Source organism: Schistocerca serialis, chromosome 2 (assembly GCF_023864345.2).
Source record: "Schistocerca serialis cubense isolate TAMUIC-IGC-003099 chromosome 2, iqSchSeri2.2, whole genome shotgun sequence".
NCBI classification, from domain to species: domain Eukaryota; kingdom Metazoa; phylum Arthropoda; class Insecta; order Orthoptera; family Acrididae; genus Schistocerca; species Schistocerca serialis.
In genome coordinates, this window is record NC_064639.1 from 63107656 (window position 1) to 63126809 (window position 19154).

The 19154-nt window shown below is 42.3% G+C and overlaps 1 protein-coding gene across 1 annotated transcript in view; it reads right to left on the reverse strand.

The window, feature by feature from the left end:
• LOC126455728 (phospholipid-transporting ATPase ABCA3) overlaps positions 1-19154 on the reverse strand; it is a 526358-nt gene that overhangs the window by 247939 nt on the left and 259265 nt on the right. Inside the window, exon 14 of the mRNA XM_050091496.1 lies at positions 11360-11452. Coding sequence (XP_049947453.1) covers positions 11360-11452 — 93 coding nt within the window. The remainder of the gene's footprint in view (positions 1-11359; positions 11453-19154) is intronic.

Below are 19154 nucleotides of genomic sequence, written 5' to 3' on the forward strand. Positions count from 1 at the left end.
CCAACTAGCTCCTTAGATGTGGAGGAGATTGAGGAAATGTATGATGAGATAAAAGAAATAATTCAGATAGTCAAGGGAGATGAAAATTTAATAGTCACGGGTAACTGGAATTCGACAGTAGGAAAAGTAGTAGATGAATATGGTCAGAGGGAACGGAATGAAAGAGGAAGCCACCTTGTAGAATTTTGCAGAGAGCTTAATTTAATCATAGCCAATACTTGGTTTAACAATCATGAAAGAAGGTTATATACATGGATGAAACCTGGAGACAACAGAAGATTTCAGATTTATTATATAATGGTAAGCAGATGTGGTCTCTGACCACAATTTATTGGTTATGAACTGCAGATTAAAACTAATGAAACTTCAAAAAGGCAGGAATTTAAGGATATGGACCTGGATAAACTGAAAGGACTAGAGGTTGAAGAGTGTCTCAGAGGAAGCAGTAGTGAATGATTGACAAGAACAGGGGAAAGGAATACAGTTGAAGAAGAATGGGTAGCTCTGGAAGATGAAATAGTGATGGCAGCAGAGGCTGAAGTAGGTAAAAAGATAAGGGATAGTCGAAATCTTTGGGTAACACAAGAGATACTGAATTTAATCAATGAAAAGAGAAGATACAAAAAATTAAGCAGGTGAAAGGGAATCAAACGTCTGAAAAATGAGATCAACAGGAAGTGCAAAATGGCTAAGCAGGAATGGCTAGAGGACAAATGTAAGGATGTAGAAGCCTATATCACCAGGGAAAAGACAGATGCTGCCCAAAAGGAAAGTCAGAGAGACCTTTGGAGAAAAGAAAACCACCTGTATGAATATCAAGAGATCAGATCAAAAACCAGTTCAAGCAAAGAAGAGAAAGCAGAAAGGTGGAAGGAGTATATAGAGGGTCAATACAAGGGAGATGTACTTGAGGGCAGTATTAGGGAAATGGAAGAGGACATAGATGAAGATGAGAAGGGAGATGTGATACTGCTAAATTAGTAGCAAGCAAGGTGGTGTGGCCAGGAATACAGAAGGGCTCTAGAGTGCGGGCACACTCCTGCCTGGAATTTCAGCTGTCGTGACTTCCCACCAAAGGCTCAGTTCCCAATACTCAGAGATTTTCGCACAAACATGTTGACACTCTTGGGCCATTACCCTATTCAGATGACCATCGCTTTTTACTTATAGCAGTTTATCACTTCACGAGGTGGCCTCAAAGCTATTCCCATACCAGACATCTCCACAGAGACAGTGACAAAGGCTCTGTTACTCATACAGTTTTCGAGGTCTCTCAGACCATTACCACTCATTATGGACATCAGTTTGAGTTGCAGCTATTTCACAACATCCTTCAACAATGCGGCTGCAAACACATTCACACCACCAGTTAACAACCCACCAGTAACGCGATCATGGAGAGACTAAACTACAAACTAAAGGGAGCACTGATGTGCTACTCATCACCATGGATTGGCACTTTGCAGCTTGTATGGCTGGAACAGCTGTAAAGGAGGCTTTCCAGTGGTCACCTGCTCAATTGGTCTACAGCAGTGGTTGTCAAACTGTGGCCTGAGGGCTGCATAAGGTCCAATTCAAATGTTCGTTTCACCTGCACTCTTCAGCCGTATTAATAATAATATAATAATTTACAATTTATAATATTTTATAATAATACGCTTCTAGGAACTAACATCAAAATTCAGAACCTGCTGCTGTGGTGTAAATGTCAGCAGAAGTAACATGGATTCATGAATGTGGTACATGTCTGTAGCTGTAACACAAAATCAAATTAAGGCTGTTGTTATACAATGCAATGTGTACCAAAATACTGAGTAATAGAAAAATGGCATTCAAAACATTTACTAAACATTTGTCATCATGTTTCATAATGAAATTGGTGTTATTAATTAATATGACATACTAATTCGTGTAGAGTAGCAATTAATAATAAGGTCGGTAGTGGAAAGTGCGGTAGCTGGAACGAAGGTGTTTGTCCTTACTAGGCTTATGTATGGGTATGACAGTGGCTTCACGACAGCATCTAGGAAACCTGCCCTCTGCCCAGATGCAATTATATGTATGAAGAGGAAAATGCTTGCCTGCAAGGACAAGGTGCTGCAACATCTGAATGTGAACATTGTCTGGTCACGGGGTGGAAGACTGGGATGAAGTGAGAGCATGATCTAGCTCCCTTATGGTAAAGGAGGCACTGTAGCACTCACGATTCTGAGAAGAGAAGGGTATCGCTGAACGTTCTCATTTCCGATGAAGGAAGGCAGGGTGATAGTGGGAGAAGCTCGAAATCTCTGCAAGATAGTGGCCCAAGGTGTTGGGGATAGCAACAGGGTTCATGATGGCATCGTCTGCTACTCTCAGGCGCTGTCGGAAGTTGGCCACGCGATGGAAGAGGGAGTGGAACTGTTAAAAGAACTAGTGAATGAAACCCAGCTAGCTTTTTTGCTATCCTGAAGAGCACACCGACACTGTGCACACAACTGTTTATAATGAGTGCAGTTTACCACCGTAGGGTGACGATTAAAAACGCAGATAGCAGACTACAAACACGAATTGCATTGCGGCAGGCCTCATTTCACCAAGGGACCAGGACTTGTTGTGGTAAAGATGAAGTGCACGGAATGGAGCATTCTGCAGTGGTAGGGATAACGTTTGCAAGGTATCCTACCTCACCATCACAACTGGGGAAATGGCATTCATCGAAGGTCACCAGTAGCAGTAAAGCCTCCAAGCAGCCTTAGTAAGCTGCCACTTGGCTGTGCACGTAGGTGGGGTAGGTGTCAGCAAACGGACAGCACACGTGAAATGGTCGCTTCAATATGTGTCAAAAAGAATGGACCACTAGAGATGATGGGCAAGTTGGGCAGTGCAAAAGGATAGGCCTAAATGGGAATTGGTGTGTGTGGAGTTTGAAAGGAACGTGGGTGCTCCAGTGTTAAGGCAGAAGAGGTTAAGTTGATTGAGAAGGTCTGCCAGGAGCACAGCTCTCAGACAGGTTCTGGAAGAACCCCCAAGGGGATGTTATGAATTAAAGTCATCAAGCAGCACAGAGGGGTAGTTAGCCGCCCAAGAAGTTGGTGCTCTTCTCTGGTGACACTGAATGATGAAGGGATGTAAACAGCACAAAGGGAAAAGGTCAAGTGAGGAAGGAAAAGGTGAACTGCAAAAGCTTGAAGGCAGGCAGTCAGGGACACGGGTTGACTATGAAAATCATCCCGCATGTGCAGCATGACTCCTCCACGAGATGGAGGAATGTCAAAATGGACCAGGAAGACATGCAAGAGCTCAAAGCAGTCGTGAGGATGCAATTTTATTTCCTGAAAGCAGAGAACAAGTGGACACTGCAATTCTAAGAGCAGCTGTAAATCCTCTTCGATGGATCGGTGACTGTGAACGTTCCATTGGAGGAGAGTCATGATGAGGAAAAACAGGAAGGACTGTTACCTCAGAAGTTGCTGAGTAGCAGCCTTAGAAGACTCGCTGCTACAGGACACAGAGGCAGGAGGATCATACTCCATGAGATCTGGAGAAGCATCATCATTCTTCTGTCAGCCTGCACAGCCCAGGGGAGAAAAACGATTCGTGGTATGCACCGGTGACATGGAGGTCAGCCGGGCAAGGGCATCATGTGGCAACACTGTTGAAGAGGCTCTCCAAGTCGGTGAAGGAGAAGGAGAGAAAAAGATACTCAATCTATTATCTGTAAGAAGAGTCCTGAGGCTATTCAACATAAAGGTTGCACTAATTGTATCATACAGCATACAACTTATATGGAGACACCTCACATATTCAAATCTCAAACAAGTAAAACAACTAGACAGAGTCAAGGCAGAATATGTGAAAAGAATGCTATGCATCTCAAAATACACTCAAAACAGAATAACTTACATCTTGGCACACATATCGTTTGTCATTGAAGATCTGATGCCAGCCCCACAACCCCACAAAGCACAAGACTCCTCAAGACATGAGACAAAAAGCAACAGACATAGATTACAGACTCCTCAACACCCCAGCAGTGATGAACAGAGGACGGAAAAAACCCAATTCCCATCTCTGCCACCTTTACGTGATGGTGGCAGCTCATATATGCCCAAATATGCTCAATCAAGGGATATCAGAGATCCACTGACAGTTGCCAGTGCACCATATGTCGAGGATCTTGCAATACATATCACATCATGAGTGTGAAGAAAGAAGTTAGTCACTACCTCACTATGCAAACGATAACTTGAATTAACTAAGCAATGCCTTGTACACAATGTGTTTAATAAATAAATAATAAAATTGTTTAAATGCTCCAAATCGCTAAAATACATGAACTGGAAATTTATCTGTTTGAGTTTGAAAATTTGGCTTCACTAAGCCAGTGTTTATTTAAATAAATTACTTCACACAAAAATATGAAATAAAATTGAAACCTTCCCAACAGCTACCATCTTTTCCAGGAAGAAAACAGTCACAAGGAGGGGTTGAAGTGAACATATACATTCTTATGGATATAATAGAGGGAAACATTCCACGTGGGAAAAATATATCTAAAAACAAAGATGTTGTGACTTACCAAACGAAAGCGCTGGCAGGTCGATACACACACAAACAAACACAAACATACACACAAAATTCAAGCTTTCACAACCAACGGTTGCTTCCTCAGGAAAGAGGGAAGGAGAGGGAAAGACAAAAGGATGTGGGTTTTAAGGGAGAGGGTAAGGAGTTATTCCAGTCCTGGGAGCGGAAAGAGTTACCTTAGGGGGAGAAAAGGACAGGTATACACTCGCACACACACACATATCCATCCACACATATACAGACACAAGCAGACATTTGTAAAGGCAAAGAGTTTCGGCAGAGATGTAGGTCGAGGCAGAAGTACAGAGGCAAAGATGTTGTTGAAAGACAGGTGAGGTATGAGCGGCGGCAACTTGAAATTAGCAGAGGTTGAGGACTGGCGGATAACAAGAAGAGAGGATATACTGAAGAGCAAGTTCCCACCTCCAGAGTTCTGACAGGTTGGTGTTAGTGGGAAGTATCCAGATGACCCAGACGGTGTAACACTGTGCCATGATGTGCTGGCCGTGCACCAAGGCATGTTTAGCCACAGGGTGATCCTCATTACCAACAAACACTGTCTGCCTGTGTCCATTCATGTGAATGGACAGTTTGTTGCTGGTCATTCCAACACAGAGAGCTTCACAGTGTAGGCAGGTCAGTTGGTAAATCACGTGGGTGCTTTCACACGTGGCTCTGCCTTCAATCGTGTACACTTTCCGGGTTACAGGACTGGCGTAGGTGGTGGTGGGAGGGTGCATGGGACAGGTTTTACACCGGGGGCGGTTACAAGGGTAGGAGCCAGAGGGTAGGGAAGGTGGTTTGGGGATTTCATAGGGATGAACTAAGAGGTTACGAAGGTTAGGTGGATGGCAGAAAGACACTCTTGGTGGAGTGGGGAGGATTTCATGAAGGATGGATCTCATTTCAGGGCAGGATTTGAGGAAGTCGTATCCCTGCTGGAGAGCCACATTCAGAGTCTGATCCAGTCCCGGAAAGTATCCTGTCACAAGTGGGGCACTTTTGTGGTTTTTCTGTGGGAGGTTCTGGGTTTGAGGGGATGAGGAAGTGGCTCTGGTTATTTGCTTCTCTACCAAGTCGGGAGGGTATTTGCGGGATGCAAAAGCTGTTTTCAGATTGTTGGTGTAATGGTTCAGGTATTCCGGACTGGAGCAGATTCATTTGCCATGAAGACCTAGGCTGTAGGGAAGGGACTGTTTGATGTGGAATGGGTGGCAGCTGTCATAATGGAGGTACTGTTGCTTGTTGGTGGGTTTGATGTGGACGGACATGTGAAGCTGGCCATTGGACAGATGGAGGTCAACGTCAAGGAAAGTGGCATGGGATTTGGAGTAGGACCAGGTGAATCTGATGGAACCAAAGGAGTTGAGGTTGGAGAGGAAATTCTGGAGTTCTTCTTCACTGTGAGTCCAGATCATGAAGATGTCATCAATAAATCTGTACCAAACTTTGGGTTGGCAGGCCTGGGTAACCACGAAGGCTTCCTCTAAGCGACCTATGAATAGGTTGGCGTACGAGGGAGCCATTTTGGTACCCATGGCTGTTCCCTTTAATTGTTGGTATGTCTCGCCTTCAAAAGTGAAGAAGTTGTGGGTCAGGATGAAGCTGGCTAAGGTAATGAGGAAAGAATTTTTAGGTAGGGTGGCAGGTGATCGGCGTGAAAGGAAGTGCTCCATCACAGCGAGGCCCTGGACGTGCGGAATATTTGTGTATAAGGAAGTGGCATCAATGGTTATGAGGATGGTTCCTGGGGGTAACAGACTGGGTAAGGATTCCAGGTGTTCGAGAAAGTGGTTGGTGTCGTTGATGAAGGATGGGAGACTGCATGTAATGGGTTGAAGGTGTTGAGCTACGTAGGCAGAGATATGTTCTGTGGGGGCTTGGTAACCAGCTACAATGGGGCGGCCGGGATAATTGGGTTTGTGAATTTTAGGAAGAAGGTAGAAGGTAGGGGTGCGGGGTGTCGGTGGGGTCAGGCGGTTGATGGAGTCAGGTGAAAGGTTTTGTAGGGGGCCTAAGGTTCTGAGGATACCTTGAAGCTCCGCCTGGACATCAGGAATGGGATTACCTTGGCAAACTTTGTATGTGGTGTTGTCTGAAAGCTGACGCAGTCCCTCAGCCACATACTCCCGACGATCAAGTACCACGGTTGTGGAACCCTTGTATGCCAGAAGAATAACGATGGATCAGTCAGCCTTCAGATCACGGATAGCCTGGGCTTCAGCATTACCTTAGCAAGCTTCATCCTGACCCACAACTTCTTCACTTTTGAAGGTCAGACATACCAACAATTAAAGGGAACAGCCATGGGTACCAGGATGGCTCCCTCGTACACCAACCTATTCATGGGTTGCTTAGAGGAAGCCTTCTTGGTTACCCAGGCCTGCCAACCCAAAGTTCGGTACAGATTTATTGATGACATCTTCATGATCTGGACTCACAGTGAAGAAGAACTCCAGAATTTCCTCTCCAACCTCAACTCCTTTGGTTCCATCAGATTCACCTGGTTCTACTCCAAATCCCATGTCACTTTCCTTGACGTTGACCTCCATCTGTCCAATGGCCAGCTTCACACGTCCGTCCACATCAAACCCACCAACAAGCAACAGTACCTCCATTATGAAAGCTGCCACCCATTCCACATCAAACGGTCCCTTCCCTACAGCCTAGGTCTTCGTGGCAAATGAGTCTGCTCCAGTCCGGAATCCCTGAACCATTACACCAACAATCTGAAAACAGCTTTCGCATCCCGCAACTACCCTCCCGACCTGGTAGAGAAGCAAATAACCAGAGCCACTTCCTCATCTCCTCAAACCCAGAACCTCCCACAGAAGAACCACAAAAGTGCCCCACTTGTGACTGGATACTTTCCGGGACTGGATCAGACTCTGAATGTGGCTCTCCAGCAGGGATACGACTTCCTCAAATCCTGCCCTGAAATGAGATTCATCCTTCATGAAATCCTCCCCACTCCACCAAGAGTGTCTTTCTACCATCCACCTAACCTTCGTAACCTCTTAGTCATCCCTATGAAATCCCCAAACCACCTTCCCTACCCTCTGGCTCCTACCCTTCTAACTGCCCCCGGTGTAAAACCTGTCCCGTGCACCCTCCCACCACCATCTATTCCAGTCCTGTAACCCGGAAGGTGTACACGATCAAAGGCAGAGCCACGTGTGAAAGCACCCACGTGATTTACCAACTGACCTGCCTACACTGTGATGCATTCTATGTGGGAATGACCAGCAACAAACTGTCCATTCCCATGAATGGACACAGGCAGACAGTGTTTGTTGGTAATGAGGATCACCCTGTGGCTAAACATGCCTTGGTGCACAGCCAGCACATCTTGGCACAGTGTTACACCGTCCGGGTTATCTGGATACTTCCCACCAACACCAACCTATCCGAACTCCAGAGATGGGACTGGAATGACTCCTTACCCTCTCCCTTAAAACCCACATCCTTTCGTCTTTCCCTCTCCTTCCCTCTTTCCTGATGAAGCAACCGTTGGTTGCGAAAGCTTGAATTTTGTGTGTGTGTTTGTGTTTGTTTGTGTCTGTATCAACCTGCCAGTGCTTTTGTTTGGTAAGTCACATCATCTTTGTTTTTAGACATATACATTCTTAATTAGATTACTATCTTAGAAGTGAGTTAACTGTTTAAAAGGAGAGTATATTTTGTAGGCTTGCTGTGTCAAGTTAAGGGGCCTAAATCTCATTATAATTTTGATATATATAATCCAGAAAAAATGATAAATTAGCATTTCGTATGTACATTTCAGTGTTTGCTAGAGCACCATCATAGAAAACGAATTGTAACTGCTGATTTCAACATCAATGTGTTAAGTGGAAACTGTGTGACATCAAAATTCATTGACTTAATGTAGAAATATGGTTTCAGATTAAATTTGTTTGAAACTGCCAGTGAAAATGCTCATTCAGCTACATGTATTGATAATACCTTTACCAATTACACAAATGTAAACATCCTTTAGATTTAGGATTTTCTGGTCATTCAACATAACTCATTGAACTAACCAAAGCAATTAACCAAGTCCCAGGTAAAAAAGTGTACATGAAAAGAATTTAAAGCAAGAAAAATTATTTTATTTTCTGATGAACTGAAGGAGATAGAATGGCAACTTGGCCAAAATAATTCAAGCATTGCAAATCTTAAAGCATTCTTAAGCAATTCTGTAAGCATTTTTAATGAAATAATTCTACCTAAAACTAGTTTCAATAAAGTGACAAGAAAGTTAAAATAAACAACTAAATATATAAGTCTAGTGCTAAGAACAGACAGCTGCATCATGAACTAAGGTATAATAAAAAAGTTGATTTTGTTGAATATGGTACACAATACAAAGTTGTGCTTAAGGAAGTTGTCAAGGCACTAAAACAAATAATAGATTAATTTTAAGGCAGTTGTTTTGGTGTAAAATCTTAATTAGGTGTTCATGTATCTAGCCATGAAATTTGTAAAATGAAGCTGGATGATGAGATTACTGTAAATCCAGCTTAAATTTCAGAATGCTTCATTAACACAGTGAAATCAGGTGTCAATGTTGCAGATTATGTCAACAAAATATGCCCCTTGATTTTTGATAAAGCCAGAATACCTTGCAAAATTTGAAATAGTTTAAGAAATAGACATGGAAAATATTATACTATCATCAAAAAACAAAAATTCTATAGGTTGAAATGAAATACCTTTAAACACTGTTAAATGTGCGTGTAAAGTAACAGGATACTCAACATCTACAACAATTAAACAATAATAAGATACTCAGCACCTACAACAATTAAACAATCTGTTGAACATGAATGTTTACCAGGGATAGCACAGTATGCAGAAGTAGAATTGCTGGTCCAGAAATGATCAAAGCATAATATGGGAAATTATTGTCCCATTTCTCTTTTACTGGCAAAGTCAAATGATTTTGAGAAAGAAATATTAAAAAATTTTAGATTATTCTGAATAACCTCTGTGGATTCCAGTGTGGCAATAGCAGTACAGAAGCGATTAACAGGTTTGTTAACAAGATTAACACATCATTACACAATAACAATAATTTGCATGAAGCTTCTGTGATCTCACAAAAGATCTCACAAAAGCCTCTGACTATGTAAATCACAGAATGTTTATATATAAATCTGACAGGTATGGAATCAGGGGTAGTGTTCTATAATGGCCTACTTCATATCTATGCCACAGAAAACAATGAGTGACTGTCTCTTCAAATGCAACAAATTATTCTTTCAAATGGGAAACAGTAATACAAGGTGTCCATCTAGGCACTATCTCGAGACCTATTTTGTTTATGTTCTACATTAATGATTTAGCTATCAGTATAAATGGCCCATCATTTTTATTTGGATGCAATACATCTGTAGTAATTGAAGACAATGAGCCAGAAAACATCCCTGACTGCATAATTAATGCAATAAATCACATTAAAACATGGTTTCATCTCAATGGGTTAATCCTGAATATTCCAAAACTGTTTGATACAGTTCAGAACAAAAGAGTCAAACTCCGAGGAAACTAAAATAAATTACAAAATTAAGGTCTGGAGGAACTGATTCTATTAAAGTCCTGTGATTGAATCTAGATAAAAATTTATGTAGAAATAAACATGTTGAACACAAGTACCTAGTAAGTAAATTATGTGGCTGTACAGATCCTAATTCAGAGCAACTGTTTCAAGGATAAATGGGAGGGTGGGCACTCAGTAAATTAGCTGATAATTCCACTTGAATTTTCCATGTAGAAACTTATTAATTTCTAGGGTACACATGGAGAGACTGCCAATGCAGGAATGGCTGTTGGCAAACAGGAGGCAGTCTTTCCAAGACCTCGGTGACAATGTGGATATGAAACATGAGACAAAAAAACACCAGCAACACACACAGCTTTCGGCACTAGCTATTCTGACCATCACTGTCAGCAAGCAAAGAAGGAAAAAATCCAAAACCAGGAAAGAGGTATGCTCTATGCTGAGATGGCGTGACTGGTTACAGTCTGCAGGCACAACAAGCAAGCAAACAGTAAGTATTCCTGAACTACCTGGACAATACTGTCTGGTTTCCTGCTCTGCGCGTATGTCTAGACTACGTAGGGCTACCTTTCATGTTAAGAAAACTCTTGAACACAAGAATGAAAGTTTGAGAGACTGGTATCCTGGTTTTTGTACATAGATTTCCAATCGCAGTGCAAACATTTGAAGGGTTTAATTTAGTTTTCTGTGGAAGTTCAAGCAATATACAGCAGAGCTGAAATATTATTATTTCTGATTAATTGTAGTTTTCTATCAGTGAAGTTGTATTACCCATTTTTTGACACACCTCATGTACTCTAACCAAATGATTAGCAGCTGTTCATTATGAGAGGAATAAATAACAAACAATTTGATTTACAGAAAAGGATGATAATGGAAAGGTATAAGAGTTCCTGAAATAAAGACTTGCATGAGTATCTGGAGACTGCACACTGTGTAGCTCTGACAATCCTCATTTTGGATATAAAACAAGTTTTCCTGGACATGACCTTACCTTGTAGGTTATATCATATCACTACATCAATTCTTCCTGAGAGAAGTACTCACTTTTTATTATCGACTGAAAGAGACTGAAGGAAAAATCTTTGAATAGACATTTTCATGGAGATGAAAGTACATGCTGCTTGCAGAGTTTGGCAGTTACTTTAAACACAGTTATGAAAGAGAAGACAGCAGATGATACCTAAAATACAGCTACTATGATGAGTATCCACATGACATAATACTTACAAAATCAGTAATCCATTCCACAGGCAACACACTACCATATGTTTCATTCAGGTTAAACATAGCACCAGTTACTACATGGTTTTCACCATAACTCTGAAACAAAGCCAAATTTATTGAGAAAGTTTAAACATGCAATTACTTTACAATTTTTACAACTATAAAGCAAAACAGCAGAGAGAAGAGGTCATTTTCATTTCACTAAATTGGAGAACTAAATGGGAGAAACAATCACATAACACTTACATATATGTATAAATTATTATTATTAATACTGTGGTGAGTGCAACTGTAAGGTAGAGCCAGATAGTAGGGGATTCTATCTTTATTTTATTTCAAAAGGTTTATTTCATTCTCTTGTTACGGTCAAGCATTAGCCGGTAGCTTCAGCTGCCTGTAATTTTCTCGTCCCACGGTCTGGCAGCAGCAAGTCAGGAGCGAGGTGTGTGATTTCGTGTGCTGACGAGGTAATGTCGCTTAAGCGAAGCTCACCGAGCCACACTTCGGAACTTTCCATGCTGCCCCCACGATTTTCTTGGTTCCTGGCCACTCGGGGCAGAGGAAATCGGGTGGCCGTGCTGGAGATACCCTGCCGCCTGTCGGCCGAAAACACTCTCTCTGCCGTGCGCCCTGGGGCTGTGAACGTCAAAATGATGTTCCGGGTGCTACGGCGCTGAGGACTTTGTTTCTGTAGCTGCCTTACCATTCAGACTTGTCCGAATGGCAGCCACCACTTTTCTTTAACTTCGCCTAAGTTTTCTACGAACTATGTTTCGCCCATCACTACATCTTGGCTCACCCTCGCCTCACCAGGCGTGACTCGTGTTGCCTATTTAAATTCGTATCTGTTGGTTTTTCTGCCAATAAATGGCCTCATTTCAAGAAAAGGTATCAGAACAATTTCTTTCAATGCATTCGCCCACCGCCTTAGCTGCTCCTAATAGAGCTGTTCCTGCACAAACTGGTGTCAGAATCGGGATTCGTTTCCACAACAACTTTGTTGCTAATTTAAATTCTTCCGGCGAGGGTATCTCGGCATTAGCCCCATGTCGTAACATCATTAGCACTTTTCTATGGACAATGAGCAGTACACTGTGGTGGGACGCTTCCACTTCATTACGATTTTAGCGCCGAGCATTTCACGCGTATAGAATGTGCCAGCCAGATGCCACGTTTGCACTGCACGGGGCACGGCTGCATTAGTAGAAACACACAGGGCACGCACTGCAGTGCCGCAACCGCTCAAGTCCAAGAAAACCAGCGACGTGAGGCGGACATCGTCGCGCTGTCCACTGCCACATGAGGGGCATGCAGCCGAGTGCTGGGCAAGCCACTGTCATCCGCCGCCACCCGAGGGTCGAGTAACAGCCAGCCTGCATCTATGACAGATGCCGACGATCTTGCCGTCCGCCACTTCGCCACGCTGTCGCCGCCGCCAACACGTCGCGCCGACTCAACTTCAACGTAAGTCACAGTGTCACTTCAAACCTTAACATTGCGGGCCATCCACCGCTGGATTAGGTTATTTTGTGGCCCATCTTTTTTTGTAACATTCATTTTGTGGTCACTAGAGCCCCCTGATTTTGTAAACATGCTGATGGGAACTTGAGCAATGGAACAGGATACTCCCGGAGAGGCAACTGCCTCACAAGACCTGCTGAAGGCTATCAATGCTAGAATGAAGCAATCATTCATACAAAATCAAGAGTTAATCGAGCACAACTGCATCTTGAAACAGACGCTGGAAGCCAATGTGCGAACTTCTGTACCTGTGGCTAGCTCCACACCCATAAGAACTGTACAACCCGTGACAGCTAATACTAATTTTGTCACTAATAAACTACCACAACCTCAGCTAACATGGCAAGTGTAAGCAATTTTCCTGCTGCTTCTTTCATTTCCACCTTTTCTGGAAAGTCCCATGAAATTGTGGTTATTTTCATACAGAATATTCGTGATACAGGTCGTTCTTGTGCCTGGCCGGATGATCTATTAGTCAACATAGACAGATTGAAGTGGACAGAGGAAGCAAGAATGTTCATAGAGACAGTGGACAAATTGCGTGATACACGTGATTTTGAAGTTTAGGCCCGCGGATTAATTACGCATTATTCTGACACCAGAGGTATCAGATATTACCAAGATCAATTATCCACTCTTAGGCAGAAGCCTAATGAGGAGTTTGAGCTTTTCCAGATCGGATACGAGCAGTATCTTGTCGTACCTACAAGCTCAGCAAAAATGCCAGTGACAATATGATTTTGCACTCGGAAGCAGAAGCCCATTCAATTGATGTATTTATTCACCGGCATTGACCCCCGAATCGGTGGAGTAGTTAAAGCGGGCTCTCCCGCCTCTCTGTTTGATGCTGTTCATTTGGCAGTAGTACGCGAAGATGTATTGCGCTTCTGCGCTGCCGCACCGTGTCCGCTGGAGCCATTACCAGTATTAGCAAGGGAAGTAATTTGTTAGCGTTGTGGGAGACCTAACCACACGGAAATGTGTTGTTGCACTATTTGCCAGACTGTAAGCCATCTCAATAATGTTTGCCCAACAAAGTCGCTATTTTCTTATCAGATGCGCAGTCACCGCCGCAACGCGAGATCAACTAGAATAATACACCTGGTGAGGAGCGGAGAGGTGGAACATATTAGTGTAAGTGGCATACTCAGGAACAAATTAGTTAAGATTCTGATTGATACTGGTGCACAAGTTAGTGTGTTATTTGAAGGTGAAAATGACTGAAGGGTGCTGCAGCCACCCCGAATTCATGTTAGTGGTCTTGGAGAAGAAACAATTGGCCCTGTAGGTACGTGTGTGGTGAACCTGCAAATAGATGAGAATAGTTATGGTCAGGAGATGGAAGTAGTGAGGCTAAGGAAATGCGATTTTGACATCATATTAGGGAATGACTTCCTACACCATTATCAGGGGATAGAGAATTATCGAACGCAAACTGTGCAGTTAGGTGAAGTAATTCATCGTTTCAGTAGTGCACCAACCCATCAGATGTGAGGAAGCTGTGAAGGGCGCCGTTCACAGTCTCCCATAAAACCGCGAATGTGGGCAATAAGAACCACCGACCCTGTAAGGAAAAGAGTTGGAAGTTGAACAATTCTTTGGATAGATGTCAAGAATCAGAGGCAGCCAAAGACAGACATTCTGGTGGGTTCACTCACCCAGAATGATGTGTTAGATTGTCAACAAGTTCATATTAAGAGAAGTATTTGTCAACCAGAAAGAAAACAGAAAGGTTTTGCAATATCTGTGAGTATAGCTAATTTTGGCATGACACAAGTTATAATACTGAAAGGTACTATTGTCGCTAGTGGGCAAGAGATTTTGGAAGAAGTAGGAGAAGCCAGGATTCAACAAAGTACAGATGAGAAGAGATGGAAGAAAAAGAAATTTCCAGTTAGAGAAGTGCTTTATGTAGCATCACTGCTACGGAATCAGTTGCCAAAGAAGTTAAGCCATTTATGTAATGAAGAGAAAAAGATGTTACAGCCAGTGTTAGAGGAGTTTTCTTGTTTGTTTGATGAGAGGCAGTTTCTACCAACTATGGATTTGGTTCAGCACGAAATTCCAACTGGTGAAGCTCGGCCGATTGCACAAAAGCCATATCATTTACCATAACATTTGCAATCAGCAGTCGAAGATACGATTCAGCAGCAGTTAGCAGCAGGAATTATTCAGCCTTCCTCGAGCTCATAGGCATCTCCCGTGGTCATCATGCTGAAGAAGTCAGTAAATGGTGAGAAAGCCTATTAACTGTGTCGATATGAGGGCAGTGAGCAGAGTAAGTACTCCGGGCACATATCCCCCACCACGTATCGATGAAACCTTGGACCGACTAGGCAACTGTAAGTTTTTCACCACACTTGATTTGCACTCTGGATATCACCAGATCCCTGCTGCACGTCATCATCGCCATAAAACTGCTTTCATTGTACCTATGGGACTATATGAATTTGTAAGAATGCCATTTGGTTTGAGGAATGCACCTGCCACTTACCAGAGATTTGCAGACTTGCTGCGCTGACTAAAACCCACAACATTTTTAGTATATTTAGACGACATTATCATTTTTTTCTAAGACCATAAAGGAACGTGCAGAGAGCTTGAGGGACGTAATGGAAAGGTTGAAAGGAGACCACCTGAGTGTGAAACTGGAGAAGTGTGGCTTTGCCCAATCGCCAATTTTTTTCTAAGACCATAAAGGATCATGCAGAGAGCTTCAAGGATGTATTGGAAAAGTTGAAAGAAGCCCACCTGAGTGTGAAACTGGAGAAGTGTGCCTTTACCCAATCACAGGTACAATATTTAGGACATATAATAAGTGAGTAAGGTATCAAACTGGATCCCCATTTGACCACAACAGTAAAGGACTTTCCAACACCAACATGTACCAAAGAATTACAGTCATTTCTAGGCCTTGCAAATTATTATAGACTTTTGTGAACAATTATGCTACCATTGTTAAGCCCCTGACTAAACTATTGAAGAAAGGAGTTAGTTTCACCTGGACCAAGGAATGTGATGAAGCAATGCAACGAATTCAACATGTTTTGGCTAGAACCCCTGTGCTAGCTTACACGGATTTTGAAAAACCATTTATTCTGTCGGCAATGACTCAGATTATGCCATAGGAGCCATTTTGTCACAAGAAATCAATGGAGAAGAGTGACCAATTGGTTATGTGTCTTGACAGCATAACAAAGCGGAACTGAATTACAGTACGACTGAGAAGGAACTTCTAGCACTCATGTTTGGCGTTACCTACTTTTGATGCTATTTGTAAGGGAGGAAGTTTACTGTCATTACAGATCACACCACATAACAGTGGATGCTAAGCTTAAAAGATCTCAGTAGCAGGTTAACTTGTTGGGCTTTGAAATTGAGCAAATTTGAATACGAGCTGAAACGTAAACTGGGAAAGTTGCATCAAAACGCCAATGCATTAAGCCGGAAGGTTAGAGTAATTGTTGCCAATGATATTTCTGTTGAATAATTGAGGGAAGCACAGCAAAGAGATGTTGAATGCCAGAAGTATGAAACTTTGCCCGAATTATCTGTCAAACATCGAATTTTGTATCGAAAAACCCCACTGAGTAGACGAGTAGTAATCCCAAAAGAATTACGTCCTAAGATATTAGTACAATGTCATGATAGCCTGCAAGCATGTCATAATTGTCTTCGCACCACCAATTGTTGAATAGCCGCCCATTGTTTCTGGGAAGGCAGACGGTGAGACGTGCAAAAGTATATACAAAATTGTTTGCCCTGCGTTAGGAGGTCATTACCACCTTGAACGAATGTACCTTTACAACAAGTGCCAGAAGCCACTTGCCCCTGGGCCTTAGTAGCAGCACATACTGTCTGTCCTTTCCCTTTGAGTTCACAGAACAACCAGTACATATTGTCAATTATAGATCATTTTTCCTGATTCCCAATTCTTGTCCCCATACCGGACATGTCAGCAGAAACTGTGGCTCGAGCATTTGTCACCCACATATGGAAGCCCTGAAGCTGTACTTACAGATCAAGGCATGAACTTTATGTCAGCCTTATTTACAAAAGTTTGTCAACTATTGTGAATCAAAAAGTGGAGGATGACCCCATTCCACCAAGGCTAATGGACACTTAGAGCAAGCGCACCGCACAGTTACGCGTACGCTTTGTTATTATGTCAATAAAAATCATTCTGATTGAGACAGGTACGTCCAATACGTCACGTCAGCATATAATAGCCATATCCGTGAGGCCACTGGATGCTCCCCCTACGAGGCAGTATATGGCTGACCCACGAATTCACCTTTTGAAATTGACAAACTGCCCCCAGGGATTAGATCCACAGATGTGAATGTTTGGCGCGACACTTAAAAGCTATTTGGAAGAAAGTAAGAGGAAACAATGCAAAAGCTATGGCTCAGCAGTTAAAAATGAGTACTGAGAGAGCAATAATGCCCGAGTACAAGGTAGGAGATTTAGAGATGTTGTGTAATCCAGTAGTTAAGAAGTGAAGGATGAAGAAGTTTACTCCTACGTATGAAGGTCCGTGCCCCATCATGTGGCTTACTTCATTGGTAAATGCAGAAATTCAGTTATCAGAAAGGACAGTGATTGTTCATTTTGACAGGCTAAAGTCGTTTATGGGTTCCGAGCTACCTCTGCCAGACAGTCGAGCAGAGCCTGCTACACAAGTAGCTCCATCCGAGAAGACAAAGAAAGTAGTGCAACCACCTATAGCACGACCTAGATATGCTCTAAGGTCAAAATTACGATCTAGGGACTAGGTCCAGCATGCCACGTATTTAATTTGGAAAGTCTTTAGTGAAGCAAAAGAATTAACTGATAGGAAACCGCCGTCATTGCAATATATTCTTTTAAGTTGTGCATGTTATTTGTAAGTATTCATAAGTATTGGCAACCATTTGTAATATAAGTTAGGATGTTATATGTTAATGGGAAGGAATTGGAATTTTTCGTAATCATTTTGTCTCGCATCATTCAATGTCTCCAGTAATGTTGTTGTAGTGTTAATGAGCTGGAAACACAATCACTCAGTAGTAAGGGAATTAAGGGGAAAAGTTGTCCTTGTCAGTAGAACACAGAGTAAGAACAATTAATCTTTTATATGTCAAATGGAATGACACTTCGCACGTTGATTTAGTGAACAGTGAACAGGAACAGCTGTTAAAGCTTTGCCATAAAAGCACGTTAGTAACACGTACTCATAACTACCCTTAACACAAGATCAGAGACAAACTGCCGCCTTCTACTTACATTTTGGGATACACCACATTATGCGTATGTTTATGCTAAGAGCTCAGACACCCGTGATAACAATGTTAAAAAGGGAAAAAAAATTCGAACATCAGACTAGAGAGACAGTGTCTTCAATTGACAAGAATACATACGTTCAAGTTAAACATCAAATATGTTACTTTAAAAGTAAAAGGAGCCCTCCATAAGTGCTATTATACTGTTTCTTAATATGCCACTTGCGAGACAACGAGGTAAGTTTTCATGATACTACATGTTTCTACATACCAAAGGCAAAAGAGAAAGTCGGTGGTTAATGCCAGGCAAGAAAGCCGCACGCAGTTTCTTTACAGACCGCAAGCCTTGCCCTCCCCACCGAGTGAGCGGCCGTTAGGATTCTGCCCCTCCCCGCGCTGCTTTGTGATGTGGTACCCCTCACTCCCTTCCCTCCTCCCCGCAGGCCACGTGCCTTGGGCACGGTGGAGTAAGCCCCCCGTGCAATGCTTGCACACCTTCCACCATACGGTTACAATGTAATCGACAGACCTGAAGAAGATAGTTATAAAAATAAACTCACCAGCCTAATATTGCCTTACAGAGTCTACTAGTTTTACTCTAGACTAGAAATCTATTCATGTCAGTTATTTGAATTTTCAGTATGAAAAAAAACAAAAAACTTTTTGTATATCACCTAATCCACTAAATAGAAGGAAGCTGGTCCTTGCCGTGATATTTAATCCGTAAAGTGATCACTGTGTGGGAAACGTGTCAGCCAAAAGGATTGAGTTTGAAGTACCACTGTAAAATAAAGTAAAGTAGAGTAAAAACTGAGTTAATACCACTCCAGAATAACAGTACTAACTGCATACCCCACTGTCAACTTCAGAAGTTATTTATTTATTTATTTATTTTTTTATTTATTTATCTTACAGCTCGAAACATGTATTTAACATGCATGGGCAATGTTATAATAATTACATTCAGATTATTGATACACAATATAAATAGATTACATGCTACTAAGTAAAATATC